Source organism: Mauremys reevesii, linkage group 9 (assembly GCF_016161935.1).
Source record: "Mauremys reevesii isolate NIE-2019 linkage group 9, ASM1616193v1, whole genome shotgun sequence".
In the NCBI taxonomy this organism is placed as follows: domain Eukaryota; kingdom Metazoa; phylum Chordata; order Testudines; family Geoemydidae; genus Mauremys; species Mauremys reevesii.
This window is the reverse complement of record NC_052631.1, coordinates 76,109,575-76,133,888: the sequence shown is the minus strand read 5'-3', so window position 1 is coordinate 76,133,888 and position 24,314 is coordinate 76,109,575. Positions and strand designations below refer to the sequence as shown.

The 24,314-nt window shown below is 38.6% G+C and overlaps 1 protein-coding gene across 2 annotated transcripts in view; it reads right to left on the bottom strand.

Annotated features, from left to right (window-relative positions):
• The window catches only part of RPS6KA6 (ribosomal protein S6 kinase A6), an 83,289-nt gene that overhangs the window by 32,576 nt on the left and 26,399 nt on the right, over positions 1-24,314 (bottom strand). Inside the window, exons 4-12 of one of the 2 annotated variants that reach the window (XM_039487998.1) lie at positions 17,739-17,820; positions 16,810-16,890; positions 14,931-15,010; positions 10,032-10,138; positions 9,704-9,741; positions 6,745-6,887; positions 5,439-5,509; positions 3,989-4,077; positions 2,727-2,791 (exon numbers count right to left, since the gene is read on the bottom strand). In XM_039487998.1, the coding sequence (XP_039343932.1) occupies positions 2,727-2,791; positions 3,989-4,077; positions 5,439-5,509; positions 6,745-6,887; positions 9,704-9,741; positions 10,032-10,138; positions 14,931-15,010; positions 16,810-16,890; positions 17,739-17,820 (756 nt within the window). The remainder of the gene's footprint in view (positions 1-2,726; positions 2,792-3,988; positions 4,078-5,438; positions 5,510-6,744; positions 6,888-9,703; positions 9,742-10,031; positions 10,139-14,930; positions 15,011-16,809; positions 16,891-17,738; positions 17,821-24,314) is intronic. The other variant, XM_039487999.1, reaches the window with a different exon arrangement.

The following is a 24,314-nucleotide window of genomic DNA, read 5'->3' as shown; positions in this document are numbered from 1 at the left end:
AAAGGAAGGAGGTCCATGAAGAAAGCTATAGAAGGTTCCTGGAAAGGCTGAAGGCATGTGAGCAGCAGAGAGTTGCTGTCTGACTTCCAAGTCAGATAGCCAGAGCTGAGAGCCACAGAAGGCTGAGGCATGGGAGCAGCAGAGGGGCTATCCCTCTGACATTTCCATGCTGAAAAGCGGGAACCAGTGGACTGAGCACCAGGGGAACACTGGAAGGGCCTACCTGCTTCCCTGCCTGAGAGTTATTGAATGGGGGACAAATGGATGCTCTCCTGGTGAGGATGATCTCCCAGCAAAGAGGCGGGAGAGGGGGAACCTGCTGGGAAGAGCTGGGTTATGCTCCAGTTCAAGGGGCTGTCATGGCAGGAGGACAGGAGAAAACCAAAGAAAACCCCAGGTGTGGTAGAAGATGCCAGAGTATAGTATGTGCACTGTCGATGGACTAGACAGTGTGGAGTTTTAAGGATTCTATGCACTGGGGTGATAAATGACCTAGTTTTGGGGACTTTTGGTCATGGATTGGTTGGGCTATGTTTAGTAATTAACTGACCCCCAAGGAGGGGTATTACTGAGGCAAGCGAGCATGTCGTGGAGTCTTTACCAGCCTAAGAGGGCAAATGGGACAGTAACGGCAGCATAAGGAGACCAGCCACAAGGAAGAACTCAGGGCAGAGGAGTAATTGTTCACAGGGTATAAATGTGTTCTGAGTAGGTGGATTCCACCTTTGCTGACAAGGCCTGTATCACATCCCTCCCATATCAGGTACAAAAGGGAGGTCATTAGAGACTCAGTGACTGCATATTCTGATAGAAGCATCTTGGGACAATGGATTAGCTGGAGCCCAAGATAACCAGTTTTTCCCTACCCCTCTGGAGGGGGCTTGTGTTTGGAAAGTGGAAAATCCCCAAACACAGGACAAAGAATCAAGATTTTGATGCTAGCCTTTAAAAACCACAGAGACTGGGTAGGTCACAGGAAGATGACTCAGAACCACACTGGAAGTTTTGGACAGGAGAAGGGAAGAGATGAGCATGCTTGCATAGCAAGGAGACCAGTTTAGCTGTAGGACCAAACAAGTCAAAGCATGCTGACCTGGATAGAGAGGGGCTCTCTGGTTAAGAAATCAAGCCATGAGCTGCAGCAGAAGGGTTCCCCGGACACCTCTAGAGGATTCAGACCCAAGCCCAAAAAATGCTGCAGAGTGATGAGGAAACTGAGTCAGCGAAATGTGATTTTTTTTTCAAGTGTAGGATGTGACTAAGACCTCTTCTCTTCTTCAGGATAAGGAAATATCAAAAGTAGAAGCCTCATTCCCTGTATTCCTGCAATTTCTCTTCTATGGCTCCTAGACAAAGTAACACAGCCATGTATGTTTGTAGTAAGCTCTATAATAAGCTCTCTGAAGAGGGCCAGGGAAGGTATCAGTCAACACTCAGAAGCAAGAGATATAGGGGGTTCCACATGGGCATAACCTGGTCTGGTGTGGGTATCAACACAAGTACTGGGGTCCTGTACCCTATGCTGTTTCCACAAAGGTGAAGGACTTAGAGCTTCCATCCATGGAGAAGTGATGGTTTCAGTTCTTGTGGGATGGCCCCAAGTATTGTCTGGAGATGCATTTATGCTCCGTATGAAATTATGCCTCAGCTTCTCTCCTTCTGTCAGCATGGCATAGGTGTTGGCTGTGATGCTAAACTTGCTAGCCCCACTTTCAACAATGTCTTCTTCCCTGCCTTTCTATCTCTACCTGATCCTAGGAAATAGAGGCATCCATCTACATGATGGAGTGCTGGCCAAGGCAGACTTGAACCTCCATCTTGATGGTGATTGTTTCCTCTAGGTCTGAAATGACCTGCATGGATTGCTCAAGCAGATGTAACTAGAACTGTCTCTCTCTGAACCTGTGAGTCTTGGAGGAGAGCAATCAGCACACAACACCTGTCTGGGGTATGGCTGTCCCCTAGGCAGAAGATGCAATATCTATGTCAGCCAGCGAGGGGATGAAGCTATGGTCAGAGAGGCAGGGGATGAAACATGGCTATTTAGATTCCAAACTGCTATGAAGCACCTCATCCCTGCTGTACCAGGGGGGTGAAGGGGTGGGGGATGAGAAGAGAGATGTCTTTTTTATTGGAATATCCAAATTAAAGAAAACGAGATAAAGGTGAAGATCAATTCTCTTCACCAAACTAGTTGGGAAAAGGATGAGTTTGACATTCAGTGAATGTTGTGAGTTGGACACCCACTGGGTTCAGCCCTGCTGCCACAGGCAGTAGTAGGGAACTGAGGGAGAACTGAGGCCACATTGCCTTTTATGGCTTCACACAAGGAGGCACAGTGTGCATGCACAGCCCTGACAAACACTGCTATTCAAAAGAATCCAGTCTCTTAAACACAGACACCTACCTTGAGCTTACAATGACACACACAAAACACAAATTTCTGTACCTCTCCCCTCTTAGTCATTTTGAAGGAGTTTATTTACGATTTTAGGATTTAGAATGTTGCAATTCTAATTACTATTAAAAATGTTAATGCATGTTTTAAAATTTTAGTGAGACCCTCAATGCTGTACAGCAATGAGGAGAAATACAGTCTCAGAATACAATAGTCAGAAGTCTCATTTGTCTAGTATATCCTGTTTAATTATCTTGCAATTTACAGAAATGTTGCAAATGTAGCAAAAACTAAAAATGGCTATGAAATTAAACTGTTTTGTACTTACATTCCAATCAACTGTTGAAAAAAAAGGATGTCTCTTGATTTCTTCAACTCCATCTGAACCAGCTCCTGTAATTATAGGGAACAAAAGTGACTAAATTAAAACCAGCTTCAGTATAAAAATCTCTATACAAAATTGCATTAAAAGTTAGTCACTTGGTTTCTTGGAAAATTGCATGGAATCATTTATTCATGGAATACTGCCTAAGGTTAGAGTTTCCAAGCAAGATATTTGACTGAGAACAGACTGGCATATAGCTAGTTGAATTCACACATGTTGAAGAAAAGCCTGGAAAAAAGGAAAAAAAGTGAACTTGTGCCTTGTTTGCTTCTTTGAATATATAAAGGAGCCCTACTCACAGGGCATCTTTACATCTAGCCGTTTACAAAGAATCAGGAGTACTTCCCTGCAAACCACTAACTAATTTAATATTAAATCTCCAAACAAGTAATTGGAGACGATGCTTGGGGGAGTATAACAGCGTTTTCTAATCTGCTTCCTGATTTTTTGTTTGGCACCTTAATATCTAGTTTTTACTCCAGAATTACTGCCTTTTGGATGGTCTGATAAGCCACTGTTCCATGCACATGTGGAGGGCTGCCAGCAAAAAACAGGAAAATGGGACAGTATACTAAGCCACAAAAAGACATATTGAGGGAGCTAAAATAAGAGAAAGGCTACTTTTTTCTGAATGATGGCTCGCTGACATTGTCAGACTAGCAGTATGGGCTACACTGCTGAGGGAAGTCAGCACAATATGTGGTAAAACAGTTTGGTAAAACACTAAGGCTATGATGCACATCCTATTGCAATTGGCTGGAATACAGATTCAGTGCACAGAATCTTTGGGTGACTAAGAAGGTCAACTGGTTACAATTCCTGAAAATTCAATTTATTTGGTGTATCCAAGCAGTTGGCAAGAGCCAATTCAGATACACGAAAGCTTCCCTTATAGACTGCATGGCAGCTGCTTAAGTGAACTGGAGCTCTGTAGAAAGTTGCATCCAGAATCTAGGTGAATGACTTCTCCAAGAAAGTCATCTTCAGCCTATCTTCCTCTGTCATTTACTCAGGTGAGCCAAACCCAGAATAAACATACTGCAAACTCAAGAAAATATGTGAAAATGAAGTCTGTTGAATAACCAAGAACTGATAGGACTGTTCAATGAAGCTTCACTTAATTAAATTGTTCACAAGTTATGCTGTAGATGGTTTTACTGCAAGATCCAGGTCAAAAAGAACCAACCAAAACAAGATCACATTACCTAATCTGTTTGATGGGTTCCTTTTAAACAACATCCTTAGAAGGCTTTGCGCTTCAGGGCTAAGGAACTGTGGCATTCCAAGCTTTGCTCTGGAGAAAGAGAATGGAGAAATGATTACTTCAAAAGCATGTTTTGCTAAAAACACTCTAGATGGGCTCATTAAACTAAGGGTAAGAAACTCTGCCATCAGATCTGTCAATGTGTGTCACAAAGGCAGGGAAATTGTGTGAACGAGATTTCAAATTGAATATTAAAATAACTACCTGTTCAAGAAACTTCTAGGAAAAAAAGCACACAGTGTGGTATAGTGGTTTTCAACAAACAGGCTGCTTCAAACTAAAGCTGCATAAAGTTCTTAAAGTTGTGTATCCTTGAGGAGATCTATCCAAACATGCTGACATATGACAAAAAGGAAGTATTCATCCCTTCCTATCAGAACCAACTTTTGAAGGCATTTGGAAATAGACAAAACACCCTTGTAATCTACACACCCAAACAACCCCACAAGTCACCTTTTTATTCCTCCACTCATAAAAAGCCTCAAGAATTAGATCATAAAGTCATTAGAGAAAGCCAATGGGGTCAACTTCATGGAGATTATTTTGTAAGAACAATTACTAAATTTAAAACAACTTAAGTGATTTGAACAATTTTTTTTTTAATAATCCAAGTGTCTAGTTCAGTCTGAAATTTCTAGGCAGAAATGTAACATTATGTTATACATGCGCATATTCATTATGCTACAAATCCTGAAATAGGTGGTGAACTAATCAATCTTCTGTATCAATGCTGCTATACATTAATGACAGACACTCCCTCCTGCCATAGAGTCAGGACTAAAACCCCTTTTCTTTAGCACCCATCCCCCTCAGAAGGTCCTAGAAGTCTAACCATTTGAGCTGCAGGATACCCCTCTGACTACTCACAAAAGCAATAAATTCTTGCTTCCTCAATTAAAGAGTGGCAAAAGAGTACAGTTAGGACTTGTTTACCAATCACCACTGTACACTTGTCTTACCGTTTTTACAACATGGATTAAACTATTTTATACAGAAAGTGTGTGTATATACACGTATGTACACAGAGAGAATAGCATACACAATCTGTATAAAATAGCTTATATAAAAACAAAACAATCTATATTGTAATAAAGACAAACAGCGTATAGAGAGGTGGTTGGTAAATAACTCTAGTGTACTTTACTGCCCTATTTTTAATACTAACTTTACACACACACTTATTTTTTTCAGTTTTAAGCCTTGGAGATATTCGCCAGTATCTACATTGTTTGTGATCAAATTCTTACTTTTGTGTTTGACATTTTATAAGTTCACATCCTGAAAGTGAGCAAACTACAATACACAAGCTAAAGCATAATATCTATAGCTACATTTTCTGTTACTTTCAAAAAACAAGGGTAATTCTATTAAAAAAAGAAAAATATACTTACTTTAGTATCATATTCATAGTTTCATTTCGATCTTTACCTTGAAATGGTAGTGTACCAGTAAGCATTTCAAACTGAAAAGAACAAATGTTTAATCAATATCAAATGGTTAGTTATTTTAAAAGTACTTTTACAAGATTTTAATTAACATGATATTCCACTTGTACTACACACACTAAGACCTGAGAAGTCTTCAGGGTGATTAGCAAATACATACTAATTTTAATTTTTAAAATATCCAAAAAAGTTAAACATTTTCTCTTTGAAGGCAATTTACATGACAATCAATATCAACTGTAGATGGGATAAAAAGATAAAAACCTTGGAGGGTTTTGCAGACTAATGGTGGTTCATGGATCATAATTCAAAAGCTACTTGAGGAATCAAATGGAATTCTCCCTGAAGTCATGTACTGCTACACTACAAAAAAGTAGCCAAAAAATGTGTTTGCCTTTATTTTTCCTCCTCAGTACAAATGCTAATGGTGTAACAATTTACTGTCTGCAACAGCACAAATATTAATATTACTGGTGTATTCCACTTCTCCATGTTGTTCATTCAACAGGCTTGTTGTTACAAACATTTTTTAAAGGAATGCTTTGCCAAACTCGGGTTTTTGGTTTTTTTTTTTCTAATGTAAATACTAAGCAATGTGTCAAAGAAACATTCAAACTGAAGTCTAACAACAACCTAGCAAAGTGACTGAATAAAATTGTTCTGGACTGCTACAAAGTCACATATATGTCAATAATCCTTAGAGCAGGGATCGGCAACCTTTGGCACATGGCTCTCCAGGGTAAGCACCCTGGCAGGTCGGTTTGTTTACCTGCCGCATTCGCAGGTTCGGCTGATCGTTGCTCCCACTGGCAACAGTTCACCGCTCCAGGCCCATGGGGGCGGGGGAAGTGGCGGCCAGCACATCCCTCAGCCCACGCTGCCTCCCACAGCTCCCATTGGCCTGGGACAGCAAACCACGGCCAGTAGAAGCTGCTATCAGCTGAACCAGCCGATGTGGCAGGTAAACAAACCGGCCCACCAGGGTGCTTACCCTGGGTGTCAAAGGTTGCCAATCCCTGCCTTAGAAGTATGCATTTCCCTAAAGATATAAACAAGTCAAGGTTCAACTTATTTCAAAACTATTGTTTCTTCAGTATAATCTAGTTACCAGCTTCTCCCAGGACTTCCCCTTAACCTAAAGTTGTCCTAATTCGGCTTAGGCAAGTTTATTCTAAATAAATTTAACATTACTCTGTGGAGGCATGCAGAGTATTTGACTGCAAACAACATTATGCAATTAATCATACAGTACCATAAGAACACCAAATGACCACCAATCGGCACTCTGGTTGTGGCCTCGCCTGTTTACTACTTCAGGTGCCATGTATTCTACAGTACCACAGAAAGAGTAGGCCTTCTTTTCTTGATCTACTGATTCTTTGCTGAGTCCGAAGTCTAGAACAACAGCATTACAAAGATATATCTAGTAAAGAACTTTAAAAACAGCATTTTATACAATAATTTTATATTTTGGATTCAAACAACCAAAGACTGTTTATGAGTAAAGAAATAGTTATCCTAAAGCTCACTGGAGAATGAAAGTTAAATAGTACATTACACAATCGATTGTACAGTGCCAGGAACATCTGAAAGTTAACGGAAAGTCTTAGCGACCATTACTGTTGCTAAGTACATCTGCAATTAGGTATTTAAAACTTTACATATTTAGAACCTTAAAATTATGAAAGGTTCTGCTTTTATTTTTCTTATTTGCTGAGACTTTGCTGCTTGCTTTATAGGATGGAAAAACTAGATTTAAAGAAGAATGTTTCATCATAGAAAACACCAAGTACCAAGGCCATGTCTACACTTTCAAGCTTGCAGCAGCACAGCTGTACCAATACAGACATGCCGCTGTAAGAGCTCTCGTGTAGTCACGATATGTCAAGGGGAGAGAGCTCTCCCAACAACATAATGAAACCAGCCCAATGAGTGTTGGCAGCTATGTCGGTAGAAGAGTGTCTCCCACCGACACAGCGCTGTGCATATGGACACATATAGGCAAAACTTACGTCACTCAAAAGGGGTGTTTTTTTCACACCACTGAGCGACAAAAGTCTTGCCGACATAACTGCTGGTGTAGACATGGCCTTATCTTACTGAAAACAGCTTATGTAAAAATCAAACTTAAGGTATTTCTACACTTAAAACGCTACAGCGGCACAGTTACACCACTGCAGTGTGGACACTCCAGTGTAGACGCTACCTCCGCTGACAGGAGAGATTCTCCCATCAGCAAATAGGTAATTTACCTCCCTGAGAGGCAGCAGCTAGGTCAAAAGAAGAATTCTTCTGTTGACCTACCACTATCTACACCGGGGTTTACTACTCCAGATATACATAAACTTGTCAAAGTCAGACTTGTTTATATCAAGTACACCTCTCAGTTCTCCTTTCCATTGTAAGAAGGAAAATGGAATTTTATAAGTGCTTGTTAATTAAAAAAGCTGCCTTACAAGCAGCTTCCAAATGCTGATGGAAAAGAAAAGCCTCAAAGAATTACAATAATTATTTTCCTTTGGACCCAAGTTGAAACTGAATTTAAGTACTGGTGTACCCTACAAAACAATATAATCCTGTAACCCTGATTTTCTCACTACCCCCCCCCACCCTCCCGACCCCACCTTTCCACTAGTCCCTGCCCTGTGAAAGCCCCAAATGGCTAAGGTGTTTAAATGTGGTCTGGAAGGAGCAGTTAATCTAAATTAAATCCCTCAATTTAGATTTTTGGCATTTCAAGAGAAGCAGAAAGCGAGAGAGAAAACCGCTCAGAAGCTGAAGGAGTCCAAGAGAATGGTATCCAGAAATCAATAATATTGTATAGGGATTCAAATCCCCGATGTTGCCTAAGAGTCTAAAGCAAGTCTGAAACAAAAACACATCCTTTTAAATAATGAATATCCAGTAATTCTGTGATCTAAGCAAAGCCCATTTGGCTAAAAGTTCTATCAGAAAGAATAAAAGATTACAAGTAAAACTATTGCGTATATACATTGCACTAAATGGATGAGAGTTTAAATAATGAATTTCTTTTTAATCTTGCAAGGTGGTTCTAATGGCTGTTAGTATTTATACAGCACAGCATATAGTGGACTTTATGATATAATCTAAGTGGTAATTTTAATATGGTAATATAATTTAAGAATAAACTAGTTCAGAACACTTTCTACATATCCAAATGTTTATAATGCAAGTCTTGTTGGTTTTCTAAAAGAAAATAGCATCACTTTTTCTTGTAATACAGAATTTTTCTGTACCTTTCTTTTTAAACTGATTAGACTATAATTTCTGAAATCACATTTTATATTTTTTTTAAAAGAACATGACTGCACTAAATCTTTCTTTTCTTAAAAGACCGAGTCAGCATATTGACATTTCAGCTTTACTGAACCTCTGCCTTGCTCAATCGCATTAGCTGTTGATCTTCAGATAAAGAGACATTTTATAATCACAACCTTGCTATAATCTCAACAGTAATTTATTTTTGTTATTGATGAAGTGTCATCTGAATTTATTTACCTTATTTTTAAAAATGAAGTTTATAAACAATTTCTAAAACCACTTTACCCACAGAAATTAAACTTTTCAGTGGTTTTTGTTTTTTATTTTTAGTTTAACACAAATACGATGGCTCCAATCCTGCCATCTAATCCACATGGGCAGATCTCACTCATGTGGAGTCACACTAACTTCAATGGGATTATGCACAGGCATAATAGTCTCCTAGTGTAGATCAGATTGCATAATCTAGGGCACGGGTAGGCAACCTATGGCAGGAGTGCCGAAGGCGGCACACAAGCTGATTTTCAGTGGCACTCACATTGCCCGGGTCCTGGCCACCGGTCTCGGGGGCTCTGCATTTTAATTTAATTTTAAATGAAGCTTCTTAAAACATTTTAAAAACCTTATTTACTTTACATAGAACAATAGTTTAGTTATATATTATAGACATAGAAAAAGATCTTCTACAAATGTTAAAATGTATTGCTGGCACGTGAAACCTTAAATTAGAGTGAATAAATGAAGACTCAGCACACCACTTCTGAAAGGCTACTGACTCCTGATCTAGGGCTATATCCGTTAATTTAAACAACTGTTAAATTAAGTACTGGTATATCAAGATTGTTATACAAGAAATTATATGGAACTCCACCATAAAATACCTAATTTCATTAAAATATTTAAGAGCTATACTATTAAATTTTACCTACCTGTTAACTTGATATGTCCTGCTTCATCAAGCAAAATGCTGAAAATTAAAATTCACATTCACCAATACACGTAACAGGAATATTTATATAAGACATTTTAAACATAGTAGCTAAAAGACAGATCTGAACCAATCTCCCAATCTTTAATTTAATAATGCTGTACATTATATTTCAATCAATGCATATATTTAACTATTAAACCCAATACTATAGCTTATAAAAACATCTTTTACTCCATTTTATATAATTATAGAGATGTATAATGAAAATGAAAAGAAATAATTAAACAAAATACGTGTAATAGTGGATAAAATAAATTTTACTTTACTTTTCTGGCTTCAGATCCCTGTATACAATCCCCAAGCTGTGTAGATGATCCAAAGCAAGGGCCAGTTCTGCGAGGTAGAATTTCACATCTTCCTCTGTAAACATAACCTAATAAGAACTGTATAGATTTACCTTCAGATCTTGTCAGTTTCTAATACTGCAATCTAAAAACAGGCAATTCTTCTGCTTCCCTAAATTCAAATATTTCTCATAACTACTACATTTCACAAATTCTCAGAAGACAATGTCACTTAATACAGGTGATATGCAACAATAAACTATCGACTATGAAGTTTTCTGTATATCTAACCTTGAAATTATTTTATAGTGTTTCTCACAATCCAGCTCTTGCAGAACTTAAAGTAAAACTAAATGTTATTGCAACTGTAAGGTAGCATAGTTAAAGGAAAGTTAAGTTTTGTATCTGACTTGCTGGTTTACCAGTGTTCATTCAGCCACAATGCCCTATACAGAGCACTTCCTATTCCTGTTTTTCCAGTTTAACATGTAGTTTGATATACTATTGCTTACAACAGTACAAAATATACAGGCTGTGTAATTGTAACCTTAACATTTTATATTCCCATTTTATAGTTTTCAACTGAGTGATGTTAACACTATTAAGACTTTTTATTATTATTACTGTATATACTCGATCCTAAGCCGGTTCATTTATAAGCCGACCCCCCCCCCCAGATGGATAAGTAAAAATAGAAAAATTTTATGACCCGTTCATAAGCCGACCCTATAATTCAGGGGTCAGCAAACTGGCTCCCAGGCCATCAGGAAAAGCCACTGGCAGGCTGAGATGGTTTGTTTACCTGGAGCATCCACAGGCATGGAGGTAAACTTAAGTAAACAAAGTGAGGGGATGGGGCCGAGCAGCACGGCTGCAGCCTGACAGTCCCAGAGCTGCAGTTGCTTCAGAGGCTGGAGGGAGAGCAGTGTGGCCAGAAGCGGAGACTCTCTGGCCCCGCCTCTTCCGTTCTATCTCTGCTAGCTTATGAACAAGTATATACGGTAAGTTTCCTTCTAAAAAAGGAACTGTCCATTCCTAAAGTTAAATTCATACTTTACTGAGGTGAATGAGGTTGAAGAATGGACAGAATCTGCACATCATTTACATGAACAGAGATGCATTCAAACCTTTTCTGCTCCCTTTTTTTGGAGGGTGGAGGGGTTGAGCATTTTGCTACAAGGTTGGGTTAAACAGCAACAGCACATCTTTACATTTTGATGGTTGTATTTTGTCAATGGGAAAAAAACTAGATCCAGGAATTTTCTTCTTTAGTTTGCCTGCCTCTCTCCCTTATCACTATGGCTTTTCATGTAAAAGAGCCAAGGATGTTTGGGCACAGTCTCTACTTATTCGCCCCTCCCCGGTGCAACAGAAGTAGAGATGTTCTCTGGCAGCCAAGAGATTATTCACTCTCCTTATTCTAGACCTGCTTCAATACATTCTAAGACTTTCAAGTATTTAACTCCTTCAAAAATCACAGCAGCAGTGTTGCCAACTCATGATTTTAAGTCTCATGGTATTTACTGTTCTTCTCAAAGCCCTGGCTCCTGGGGTCAGGCGATTATGTGAGAATCTCAGCTTTCATTTAAAAACAAGTTTGTAGCCTTACTGATTGTAGAAAAAAGCTCTCTCACACATATATACATATACACACACACAAATATGTGTGTGTCTCTGTGTCTGTCTTCCTCCAGCTTCCTTTTCTCTCTAATAATAATAATAATAATAATAATAGGAGATATACCAATCTCCTAGAACTGGAAGGGACCTTGAAAGGTCATCAAGTCCAGCCCCCTGCCTTCACTAGCAAGACCAATTTTTGCCCCAGATCCCTAGGTGGCCTCCTCAAGGATTGAACTCACACCCCTGGGTTTAGCAGGCCAATGCTCAAATAACTGATTATCTCTCTCTCTCTCTCTCTCTCTATCCTTTTCAAATGCTTTGGTAGTACTGTAATAGGTATACATACAAAATATAAATCATTTAGACAGTCTCTGCACAGACAGAAATCAGTCTGAGGGAGAACTATTTCAATGGCCATGATTCTTCACTACATCACAAGGGATAGGGTGGAGGAGGTAATGGGATCATCTCTGCTCATTTTGTGCAACTTGGCCTATTAGACAAGAAATTCATGCTCTAAATGCCACATATAACCCAGGAGACTTGAACATATATTCAATTGTACCTAGCCAAATGTTACACCAGGGGAGGTTAGTAATGCCTAGACAAGAAGATTGAGGGATTCATTCACATAAAATAAGGAACAACCAGTCACAAATGTGGGGTACAGATAAGGCATTGCTTTACCTATATACAATACCATGTACGCTAGCTGGTTGACCTGGGGCCTCACCAGGTTTGAGAAAAATATATTTGCCCTCAGAAACAGAGTGAGTTCTCCCTTCTGCTCTCACTACTTGCTCTTCCTTTCACCACCTTTCTTCACTTAGTGTTATGGCATACATATTACTTTACTATTTTGATTTAACATGCTGGTACCATACGGCTACACAGACAGTCATTATCTGAGGAAACTATAACATAACCAGTAATAACTTCAAGCATTTTGGAGATCTATATTCTTAGATTTTGTATTTTTTTTAGGTCTTTAAAACCTCAAATTATATTCCAAGATGAACTATTCTCCATTTGCTGAAATCATTGAGAGTGTGAAGGAGTGTAGAAACTTTATTAATTTAGTCTCCTTATATAGGACTAGTTAGTCTTGTATAAACAGTGTTGATTAAGCTTAATAATATATATCAGTGTTTGAAACTGTGAATACAAGATGTACTCTTATTGCTGAACAGCTCTGCTCAAGATTACTATTCCTAATTTGCACAGCACACAGGTATTACTGTAGTTTATGTCATGTCAATGTTTTATGCAACAGAAATAAAAGGCTTAAGTTCTTTTATAGTGTCCACAAAGAAAGCTACAGTTCTCTCTCCTATTTTTTAATTAAGAATGAAGTACAATGAACAAAAATGACTATTACAGTCCAAAGATACAAAGGAAGTTTCCAAATCTCCAACTACAATTATTCTAATTATTACTTTGCAACCTAACAATATTGCACAAATTCATTTTAAATATGATTTTTCCCGCAAATGAAATGTGGTAAAAGTCAACAAATTGCATTGTTTTATTTCTGAAGTGAAAGCTGCAGTAAAAGTGCTTTATTGGATGGATATCAGCCATTTTCTGCATTGCAGCCGAAAAAGTCCCAAATTAACATTTTAAATATCTCATTCAAAAACAATTTCGGATATGCCTGATAATCCATGTGTGGGATGGTTTCAAGTGGCCCTAGGAACCGGTCCCCCCTCAATCGGCATGGGTCATTCACTTTCCATTGCCATGTGGTATTGCAATAGAAAACATCTCAGGTGCCTTTTAAGATACAAAATGAAATGTTTTAAAAAATCATGGTACTTTAGAAACAATCTGAAGTTCGTTGAAAACCAAAAATAAATTTGAGTAATAAGTGACCTCCAAATTATTGCTTATTTCTTTACTCCTAAAAGAGAGATTTATGCCTTTTTCAGATACCCAGCCAATATTTTTACAGACAGATTTTCACCCTTCATTTAAGCATCTATTTTTGAGGATCAGTAAATTCTAGCTGTACTATCACAAGACCTGAACTCATTTCCTATTATACTGAGATTTCTTAAGGGAGACATCTCAGATCAAATGGAAGTAGAGATTGACCACTTTCCAGCTTTATGCCTCATTAATTCTTAACAGGTCTGCTGACTCCTAGAAATAGACAACTCTCTCAATATTTTCATAGCACAGCCACAGGATATTTACATTGAGTTTAGTTGTGAAATACGGAGAGATCAATATTGCAAGCTAATAAAAGGAGTTCAGTGTAATTTTAGGGCATATACTAGGTAAGCTCACTTAGTTCCCTGCCCCATCCCCAATATGTAGCTTGACTTTCGGAAACAGATGCACTGAGAAAATCCAACTCATTGGTTCTTAAAGATAAAGAATACTAATTTGAAACTACTACTGACAATCCATTTCACATCAGCGAAGTCAGTCAGCCAGCTCCTTTGCCCAATTTTAGACAATGTCCTCTGTTAGACATTATCAAAAGGAATGTCTTAAGATCATATGGAAGCAGATTTAAAATCTTGACTTGTGAAATTTATGAAGCACTAAAAACTCATTATGAAGAGATTTTCAAAAGTTTAATTCAACACCTAGAATTTTTACAGAAAAGTTTTGAAAAACAGAAATATTTCTTAGCTTGAAATATTACAAATATCATTATAGTCCGCATGCAATTTCAGACAGATTTAAAGACATATCATCAGAGCAGCACAATTAACATCCCTCCCCAAACAAACAATAGTGAGCTGTCAATCAAGGTTGTGATTTCTCCAAAATTGAAAAAAGTATTTTACCTAGAAAAAAATATTCCAAATTCAAGAAACTAAACACTAAAATGCTTCAACAGACTCTCAGGGGCAGGTAAACTGACATCAGGCTCTAATTACACCTCTGTCCTTTATTATATAAACCTGATTTACCTCAATTAGGTCTCTATGCAACAAGACCACTTTTAGATTAGAGAATTTGGTATGGGGAGGTACAGAAAAGAAATTTTAGACCAATTATCAATAAAAATCTGACACCGAGGTTTCTTAAGCTATGGAACATTGTCCCAAGGGATGGAGACATATATATAAATGAAAGTTCAACTGAGTTCCTAAAAATGAATGGGTCAAAAATTAGAGAAAAAGACATAAGGAACAACCCCATATTCGCAGGGGGTTAGACAAGGATGACATTTTCCAGCTCTAATTTCTGTGCTTCTTTGAAAAAAATTTTACTATTGTATTCAGTTAAAATGTAGGTACTTACCTCTTTGGATAATCGTGTGAATACATCTCCTCCCCTGAGAAAATCCAATATTAAATATAGCTTTCCTTCGGTCTGAAAGGCTGATTTTAAAACATCACAAAACTTAATGGATAGTTTTATATGACAATGGTGAAATTAGACAATACTCAGGCATTCTAAGACTTATTTTAGTGTAATAGAGCACAGTTACTTCTGAACTGAGGTAATTCAATTAGGCATGACAGATTCATATGAACTAGTGAAATTTGTGAACTAACCTGAATAATTACCACCACACGAATACTGCACCAAAATGTATAATATTCATTTATTTGAGAAATGTAATTTAGTTTTATTAATGTTAATATTTTGTGCAGGGAAGTTTGAAAAAGGTGACCACTACTAATATACTGCAAAGTCTTTGTGACACGAGATCTTACTACAGCACTGCCATTCTATTACATCTTTGCTAAACATGGGGAGACCCCAATATTTGTACAATAATTATGTTTTTAATTATTAATATGGGAATTAATGAGATTCTACTATAATAAAATTTGCCACAAGTTGTTAGGACCTAACATAACAATTTGAAAAATTAAGAGATTAGGAATTCAAACAAATAATCCATGCTCCACCACGCCGACTGGTGTGCCAGTCCCAGTTTTTATATTGGCCAAATGTTATTGTACCTAAATTATTGCAAAGTATTGGTTTTAAAAATTGATTTTTTAAAAGAAAAAAATCTGTGGGACATTTTGCAAAATTTGTCAAAAGTCTCTGGGGAGCTTAATACTAGTACATGCATTCAAAAATTATGAACGTGTTATATGGCTGTGATGGGGTGTTGTATTCCTCATACTGGCTCTGAGAAGGTTGAATTAGGCCAGGCAGACCCAACCAACTAATTAAGCACCAAGTCATGAAGAGGAGGCTGTGGTTCCTGGAGGAAGAGGGGCCTGCAAGGTGAGAAAGGATGACTGATAGGGACACCGCCAGAGAAGGGCAGAGCTAATCCCCAGGACAGCCACGAGAAGGAGCCACGATCAGTAAGTGGACCCCGTGGCAATGGCATAAAGATTGAAATATAAACAAGGGATAAGATTCTGTGTGACTTGCTCATATATACGTGCAGTGAATGGGAGAAGCACAAGAAGCCTCTTACTCCAACTCCCTGCACTGCCCATTAAAAGTCAAGTAATTACATTTTAAACTTAGTGGTACATTTTAGCGTACTCTTTAGCCTCTTGGGAAAAGCACTATCCTGATCTGAACTACATTGGAACAGATAAGCACGTACATATGAGAAATATATCCCTGAGAGGTTTGCAATTCATCTCAACATGTGTTCAAATCTTACAGAAGAAAACTCAGAGACAAAAGGCCTAGATGACAAGCCTCTACACGATGCACAGGCTGTCAATACAGAATGGACTGGGCAGATACTTTGACACAGAGTGAGATGTAGACCACAATAGTGAAAACTGAGGTATACTCAGTAATTATAAAAGGAATGTTTACATAAGTGAGGTATATTCAAACCTCTCAAGGCAGGAATACTGGTTCTGTTAAACTCTGCAGAGGTTAATGCTTCAGATAGGTTGGATTGATGTTTATCTGTTAATGTCACTTTTTTTCCAACTAATGTGTTTTCCTTATTGTCCTTAGTTACATACTGGAAGGTAGAAATTTCTAGTCATCTATGCCTAGCTTTCACATTATCTGTACCTGCTTACAGTAACTGTTAACAAAAGTAAGGCAGAATAAGATTACATTTGATGTGCTTAATGAAAGCTAGGTTTTAGAGCAAATGCACTCCAACTATTAAGAAAGAGATGACTAATGCCCTTAACAGCTAATCCTGCCAAAAATATATAGGCAACAGAACAAAAATACCAACCATAGTGCAGTTTGACGATAAATGGATGATTTACTTCTACTAATATATCTCTCTCCATCTTTGTACGAACTCTATCTCGTACTGAAAAAAAGCAGAATAGTAATAAATAATTCTCTATTTCAGTAAGGTGAAGGTAGGATGGGAAGCAGTAAAAAGTAAGTTCTAAATTTCCAGAAAAATATAAAATAATCTTTATTTACCCTTTAAATCATTTCTTTTTATTTTGAGATATTACATTTTCCCCTCCTACCTCTATATATTTTATTTTTTCTAAATTCCGCAACAAAACCAGCTATATTTTGTGATCTAGCAAGTTTCTTTTCAAAAATAGTAAAAAAATTGGGGAAGGCTAGGTAGGTTTTTTGGGGGGGGAGGCGGGGGGGAGCTTCAGCGAACTTCAGCTTCTGGATTCTGCCCCCTGTGAATATGTATTGTCTATTAAGATTATATTTTGGATTTTCTACCAGTAACACCTCATGCCCAAATGTAACCCACAGTGAAGTAGAGTTCAGTGAAGTGTCTTCTAAAGACAGAAATACCTTATAATTTGGCTTACTTTGCTTTCCATAATAAAGCAAGATTGACTCAAAACTTGACAAATGAAGTTTTGACCAAATGAGAACCATGGAAAATACAGGGAAACTGTTTCTCTGTAATTCTCTTGCTGTAATAAAAAAAATGCTAAATGGACTTACAGAAGGTTAATATGAAAAAAAATTAAAGTCATCTGGACAGGTTTGAAATAATTCTTAAGGCATGGCCTCAAAAAGATTAATAAAAACTGATGTCAAAGAAAGGATTGACTTCACTGAAAGAACAGCTTGTTTAAGACAGAGGGCTATTTAATACAAAAATATTTACAATACTGACTTCAACACAGGAAACAACAAAAGTATTTTCCAAGACCATTATAAAGAAAACACACTTACCTTTTAGAGAAGCTTTTTTCAACACTTTCATTGCATAAAGCTGCCCAGCATCAGGACCAATTATTTTCCTCACAAGAAAAACCTGACCCAAAAAATATTTCATATTTCAAATTATTGCAAAAATTGTTATATATAAAACAGTGATCTAGTTTGAACAAAAAGTTATTACATCATGATCTGTTTTAGTACGAGGAAAAGAGAACAGACTATGCACCAAATCATAGCCTCCATAGGAAAAAACTAAGATGATGGGGGTAGGAAAGAGAAAATCAGCAGGTTTTCACAATACACCATCTTTTTGAGAAAGCAATTATTAAATCTAGTAAGGGACTATGGGTGTAGGAAGTAGCACTAGATACTAGGACACACACCTGTGCATGCAGAGCAACAAAAGTAATTGCACTCTCACCTCCCCAAGTAACAGGATTGCAGGTGGTAGAAACCCCCAAGGTTCCTGAAGTAGCTAGACCTGTGGTCTAGGCACTTGTCAGTTTTTCTACAGAGATCTGTTTAAATTAATGCTTACAGAATGAATATTAACTTACATGCCAAGAACCAGCATATTTTACACTAGCGTGTTAGGAAAGGGCAGCATGTGAAACGGGTGTCCCTAGCTCTGTCTCCTTCCCTACAAATGCTATATAACCTCAAATACATAGAGGCTTCACATAAAGGTCTCTGAATTTGGAGTGTGAGAAGAAGGGAGTGGGGAAATACACCATATAAGATCAAAGCCCTGCCACCTTGGAGGGTGGGAGGGAGCGGAAGAAGTCCAGAAGTTTTACTACCATTTTGCCCCTCAGTGTGCTTAGATTTGGAGAGTATGATCTTGCAGAGTAACAAATGTGATTAGAAAAATCACGTGCTATGGATTATGTGCATTTTCATTATCCAAACATATAATGACTACGAGCTCTCCTAGCATAACTACTGAATTACCTTTTTTAATATGTTTCAATGAGCAAACTTTTACTATATTATCACAATATTAAAGCCCAGTCATAGGTTTAAATAAATATATATGGAGATATTCCTATCTCATAGAACTGGAAGGGACCCTGAAAGGTCATCTAGTCCAGCCCCCTCCCTTCAATAGCAGGACCAAGTACTGATTTTTGCCCCAGATCCCTAAGTGGCCCCCTCAAGGACTGAACTCACAACTCTGGGTTTAGCAGGCCAATGCTCAAACCACTGAGCTATCCCTCCCCCCTTAAGAGTATGCTAAAAAAAATCTGAGATTCAAAAGTCTTTTCATTCTTATATTCTGCCCAGATTTTCAACACCAGAAGCAAAAAAATTTACCACTCTGTTTATGGTTTTAATCAGAAGTGGTTAACTAAAAGTATAATTAATCTAATAAATAAAATCTTTTCCATTCCAAGATCAGGCCTTCTTCATCCCTTTCTATTGACTGAATTTCTTTTGATTACTTAGTCAGTCGGTCAGAGATGTTCTAAACATAAGTCTATCCGGATGAAGGATTGTTACCTTTTTAATTTTTGCCCAGTGACTGACATAGTGCCCTGTTTTCATTCTTAAATTACCGGTACTCTTTGAAAAGCCAAAAGTATCAAGGGCAGCATGTCAAACCTCAGTGGATGAAAAAAATCTGAACTAAGATTGTGACAATATATTAGTTGCTAATAAAAAAGGAATTGGTGAGCTACAGATAGTACATCAGATAGAAGGCAGATATTTACAAATATTTTAATGTTAGCAACAGTGTAACACCTTACCACACATTTATTTAAAGCAGAAAGTTTTCAGAACGTTAATATTTTTGCCAATTATTCACTAACAGCAAGCTTTCAGAAGGTCTAAAGTGAAGTATTACACTTTTCCCCTGACTCTACCACTGGCACAGGTTTATTACTGTGCATCTGATGGTTTGGCAATGGGCGGACTGATTGGTGAAGGGATACGTCTGTCTTAGACAGACAGACCGACCGACCTGGATCAGTTTTTTTTTTTTTTATTTATTTAAAGGGGGAGGGATAGCTCAGTGGTTTGAGCACTGGCCTGCTAAACCCAGGGTTGTGAGCTCAATCCTTGAGGGGGCCATTTAGGGATCGGGGCAAAAATCTGTCTGGGGATTAGTTCTGCTTTGAGCAGGGGGATGGACTAGATGACCTCCTGAGGTCCCTTCCAACCCTCATAGTCTATGATTCTATTCAAGGGTTTTTGGTTTTTTAACTCCAGAACCGAATTGGTACATGGACTTTAAACCAGATTTGAAGAAAAAAAATGTTTGCAAAGGAATTAAATGGTTAATCCTAAAATGTGGCTAGCTACTTTAACATTTAATGTATGAATTTCCAATTTTGTAGTGTTCATTTACTGTCCCAGACATCTGATATTTCAGTTTCCGCACGGAATGGGACAAGATAAAGTAGGTTTTGTAGTAAAAGAAAACACCAAACCCAATTTATCATTAGAAATGTGACACCACCAAATATTCAATTAGGATGTTTTTACTTACTATTCTTTGTTTCAAATCACTTCAGATAAATACAGTACAATAAAAAGCATAAAACAAAACAAAACATATTTCATGGGTTGAAAAAAGATGTGACGTTTCTCTTGCTATAGATCTACATATGCCTAATGAGAGGTTTGTTATTCTTTCCTCCAGCTATAGCTGTTTACCAGTAAATACAAGTGTCTGCCTCTGAACAGCACAAGGAGTTCTTTAAAAAATTCATATGAAATGACTGCATTTTAGACCCAAAACAATCTTTTTCTTTAAAAAAAATGACTTCCACACTAGCCCTTGCTGTTCTTGAAAGTCAGAGAACACTACTGTAGTATTTTGATAGTTTTTTGCTATTAGACTAAAGTAGGCAATACAGCTACATAATTGCCAACAAAATCATGCTGGTTAAAATTAAAAAAAGACCCCATACTTAAATAAAAAAAAACAAATAAAAGGGAAGTGCAACATGGTAGTCGTCCTCCCACTTCAGTCTTAGAAAAGTATCTGCAAATAACGAATTAAATCTCCAGAAGCTGGAGACTCATCTGGCTAGACAATGAAAACTGTTTACTTATCAGAATGTCCAGCATCTACAAAAATCAAATCCCTTGCTCTAATCAGCTACATACATCCAACCACTGCCTTTCTTTGCCCCTCCACCCACTAAACCCTTTAAGCCTCCAAGTTGACCTAGCTGCAGAGTCCAACAGTCTCTGTTAACCGCTCTGGATGCTCCATTCAAGTTTTCTTCACAAAGCCAACAATGTATATGCATTCTGATTCCTATCCATATTGTTGTGGTGCTTTAATAGCTTAGCTATTCATCCAAAGCTTTCATGTATCTAAGTAGTGATGAGCAAATGCACATCAAATAATTTATTCATTATGTAAATGGAAGATTGCAAAGATTCAGGAGAACTAGTCTTTTGATTTCACAAAGCCATCTGAGAAATAGGTCCTCCTCCTCTCACTTGCCCCTCAACCACCCATTTCATTTTCCATTCTTCCCCCTACCATGGCAAAGAACCCCCTCCTGAAGGGTGGCACAGAATGCTTGGAAGGAGTACATGCAGTATGTGCTGTAACAGCAGAGGTTAGGCCTGTCTCCCCCTGCTGGTTCTTCCAGCTCCCTACCTCCTTATAGCCACTGCCAGAAAGAGTGAAGGAGACAGTTTTGGGAGGCATGAGAGAGACAGGTGATGGCTGATAGCCAGAATGACAATACCACAAAGAAGGGGAAGAAATAGAAGAAGGAAAATAGAAAGAAAGAAAGAAAAAGGAGATGGCGAGGATGAAGAGAGTGGGGGAGAGAAAACAATTAATCACAAAACAAAGGAAAGACCTAATCAGAAGAAAACTGAGTGGATAGATAAAAATATGGATATATAAGTAGTACTAAACATTAAAGAACATTAATCTGAGTGAAACAATGAAACCTAAAGACCACTGAAGGAAAGAAAGGCATCACAACATGGACAGGGAAAGAACGAAAAATGATACGTTACTTTATTTTATATAAAGACTGCTTTATTCAATGCTTTAATCTACGATTTCATGGTGGTTTGGCTGTTTCCAACAAGACAAGATTTAGAAGTTCTCACAGATTTTGGCTGCAGAGGCCAACAACACTTCCCTGTAATTTTAACATGGAAATTGACAGATGTAGAATAAGAGCTTCTCGCCCCCAATTCATGCCTCTTACTGCTTCACTTCCCACCCTACAACAGGTCCCATCACTAAACTAACTGTTCATTCACCCACTGAAACGTCATCCTTAAATCATCACTGGGCACATCCTTGATCATGTGTGCATCAGAGTACAAAATATGATTAAAAACTGCCAGGAATTTGAAACTAAAGAGACTTCATATCATAGGCATAACACTGAACTAACAACTCAACCAATGTAATGACTGCAATGGTTATTTGCCAGTGAAACTAGTCCATTTTAATTTTCCCAAGTCAAATGAGGTATACTCTGAATAGTGTTCTGCATTGCAAAGTTTCTCATGCAGTGCTTATAACTAACACATGAGGACACCTGAAAAAAGTTTTAACTCTTAGTTTTACACTTTTAATGTGAATGCAACAGAAGTAAGTTTAACTTCAAAAATAATATTTTAAAAGCAGTTCTATATCTTTATTTTTCAATTAAATCAGGTATAAAGTTTTAAGGTCTTGAAGCTCTATTTGGATAAGAATTCAATTCTGCATTTTGAAAAAGTGACCTCACCCAGCCATCACTGAAGGAGAACAACTAGAGCCTGGGTTTTTTCACGAAATGTAAAACACAATATCAAAACAATTAAAATGAAAAACTCACCCCACAGCAGTGCCCCTAAGTCTCCTGTCCCACAGGGGTGGGCCCAGCTCCCTGCTCCAGCTATTGCAACCTGACACAGGGGACTGGAGCACCCCCCACATTATGACCCCCAGACAGGGCCTTCCGGGGCAGGACCCCACTGTGCCGCCGCTGCCACCGCCCCCCCGCATCGGCTTCCCACATACCCCTGAGGGCAGAACCAGACCCCCAGGTGAGGGAAAAATGGATACAACCAAATAACAAAAAAAACCCAAAATAAAAAGAATTTCCCAGAACTCCAAGTATAAGCTTGGTGGTTAAAGCAACAATTAGTACTGAATCCTATCAGATGCCTCATCACTCTGTAGGTCTATGGACAGTGATCAGAAAAGCCTTGTATCAATTTCTGAGGGCCAATATATCCACATTCCTTTCTCACACAGGCCCAGCAGCAGTTGTATGTGCATTTGTCACCTTAGGACTTGATTACTTCAACTTACTGCGTATAAAGTTGCTCAAAGGCTTAGGAAGACACTTGGTAGCAGCAGTCTACCAAGAGCTAGAGAAGTAGATGTCTGTCAGAGTAACTTGGGTGGCTTCAGTAGTCCCTCATTGATGAACACTGCAAGACATCCAGGCATTGAGGTGTGTAGAAGGTCTAAGAGCTCGTGCAACTTCCCCTGGACAACTTCCACCGGAATCTCAAATGTACCTGTCATTCTGCATAGCAAATCCTGGAACATTTTTGAAGTCAATTGGCTGTAAGGTAGATATCTCAGGTACCACCCCTCATCAAAAGGTGGCAACAAAACAGGTGCTGGGATGGAACGGTCCTCCTCCTGAAAGTTCTCATCAGAGCCCTGATCATCCCACATAGTCAACAACACTGCAGCATGAGCTGACAATGGAGCTGATGGTGGGGAAGGGGATCTAGGGGTACGTCTACACTACCCGCCAGATTGGCGGGCAGCAATCGATTCAGTGGGGGTCGATTTATCGCGCCTAGTCTTGACGCGATAAATCGATCTCCAAGTGCTCTCCCATCAACTCCTGTACTCCACCGCTGTGAGAGGTGCAGAGTCGACGGAGGAGCAGCAGACACCATGGTAAGTCAATCTAAGTGCATCAACTTCAGCTAAGTTATTCACGTAGCTGAAGTTGCATAATTTAGATAGATTCCCCCCCAATGTAGACCAGGGCTAGCTCTAGACTGGACTGGGGTGCAGAAGCTGGTCTTCTGTCTTATAATCTCCATAGTGCTCAATAAGGTTCTAGTAAGTATAGGGAGAAGGAGTCCATGGGGTGGAAACCAAGGGATAGTATCAATGGGATAATAAAAAAATGAGTCCTAGACTCCCACTCTGAGATGTAAGGGTTTCAATACCTAGACCACAGAGAATGTACTGGAGACTCCTCATTGCTATTATCTGAGCCTGAGGAAGAGAAGCAGTACTCCTCTTGGGGGCTTGGAGCTTGAGTAGCTGGGACCACACACAGGCTGTGCTCGGTACTAAGCTTGGGGTGTCAGACCATACCTTCATTACCAAAAATAGTGCCCAGTACCAAAGAGGCAATAAAGTAAAGCTACGATTTTGTCACGGAGGTCACAAAGTCATGGATTCCGTGACTTTCAAAGACATCTGTGTCTTCAGCCCCCAGGGGTACCCCAGCCATCCCCAGACTATGCAGGCAGCAGGAGTAGCCCCGCCACCTCTGGCCTCGGGGGAGTCCCGCAGCTCTGAGCCACTGTGGATGGGCACCATGGAGCTCCGAGCCAGCCCCACAGCTGCCCAGCGGCTTC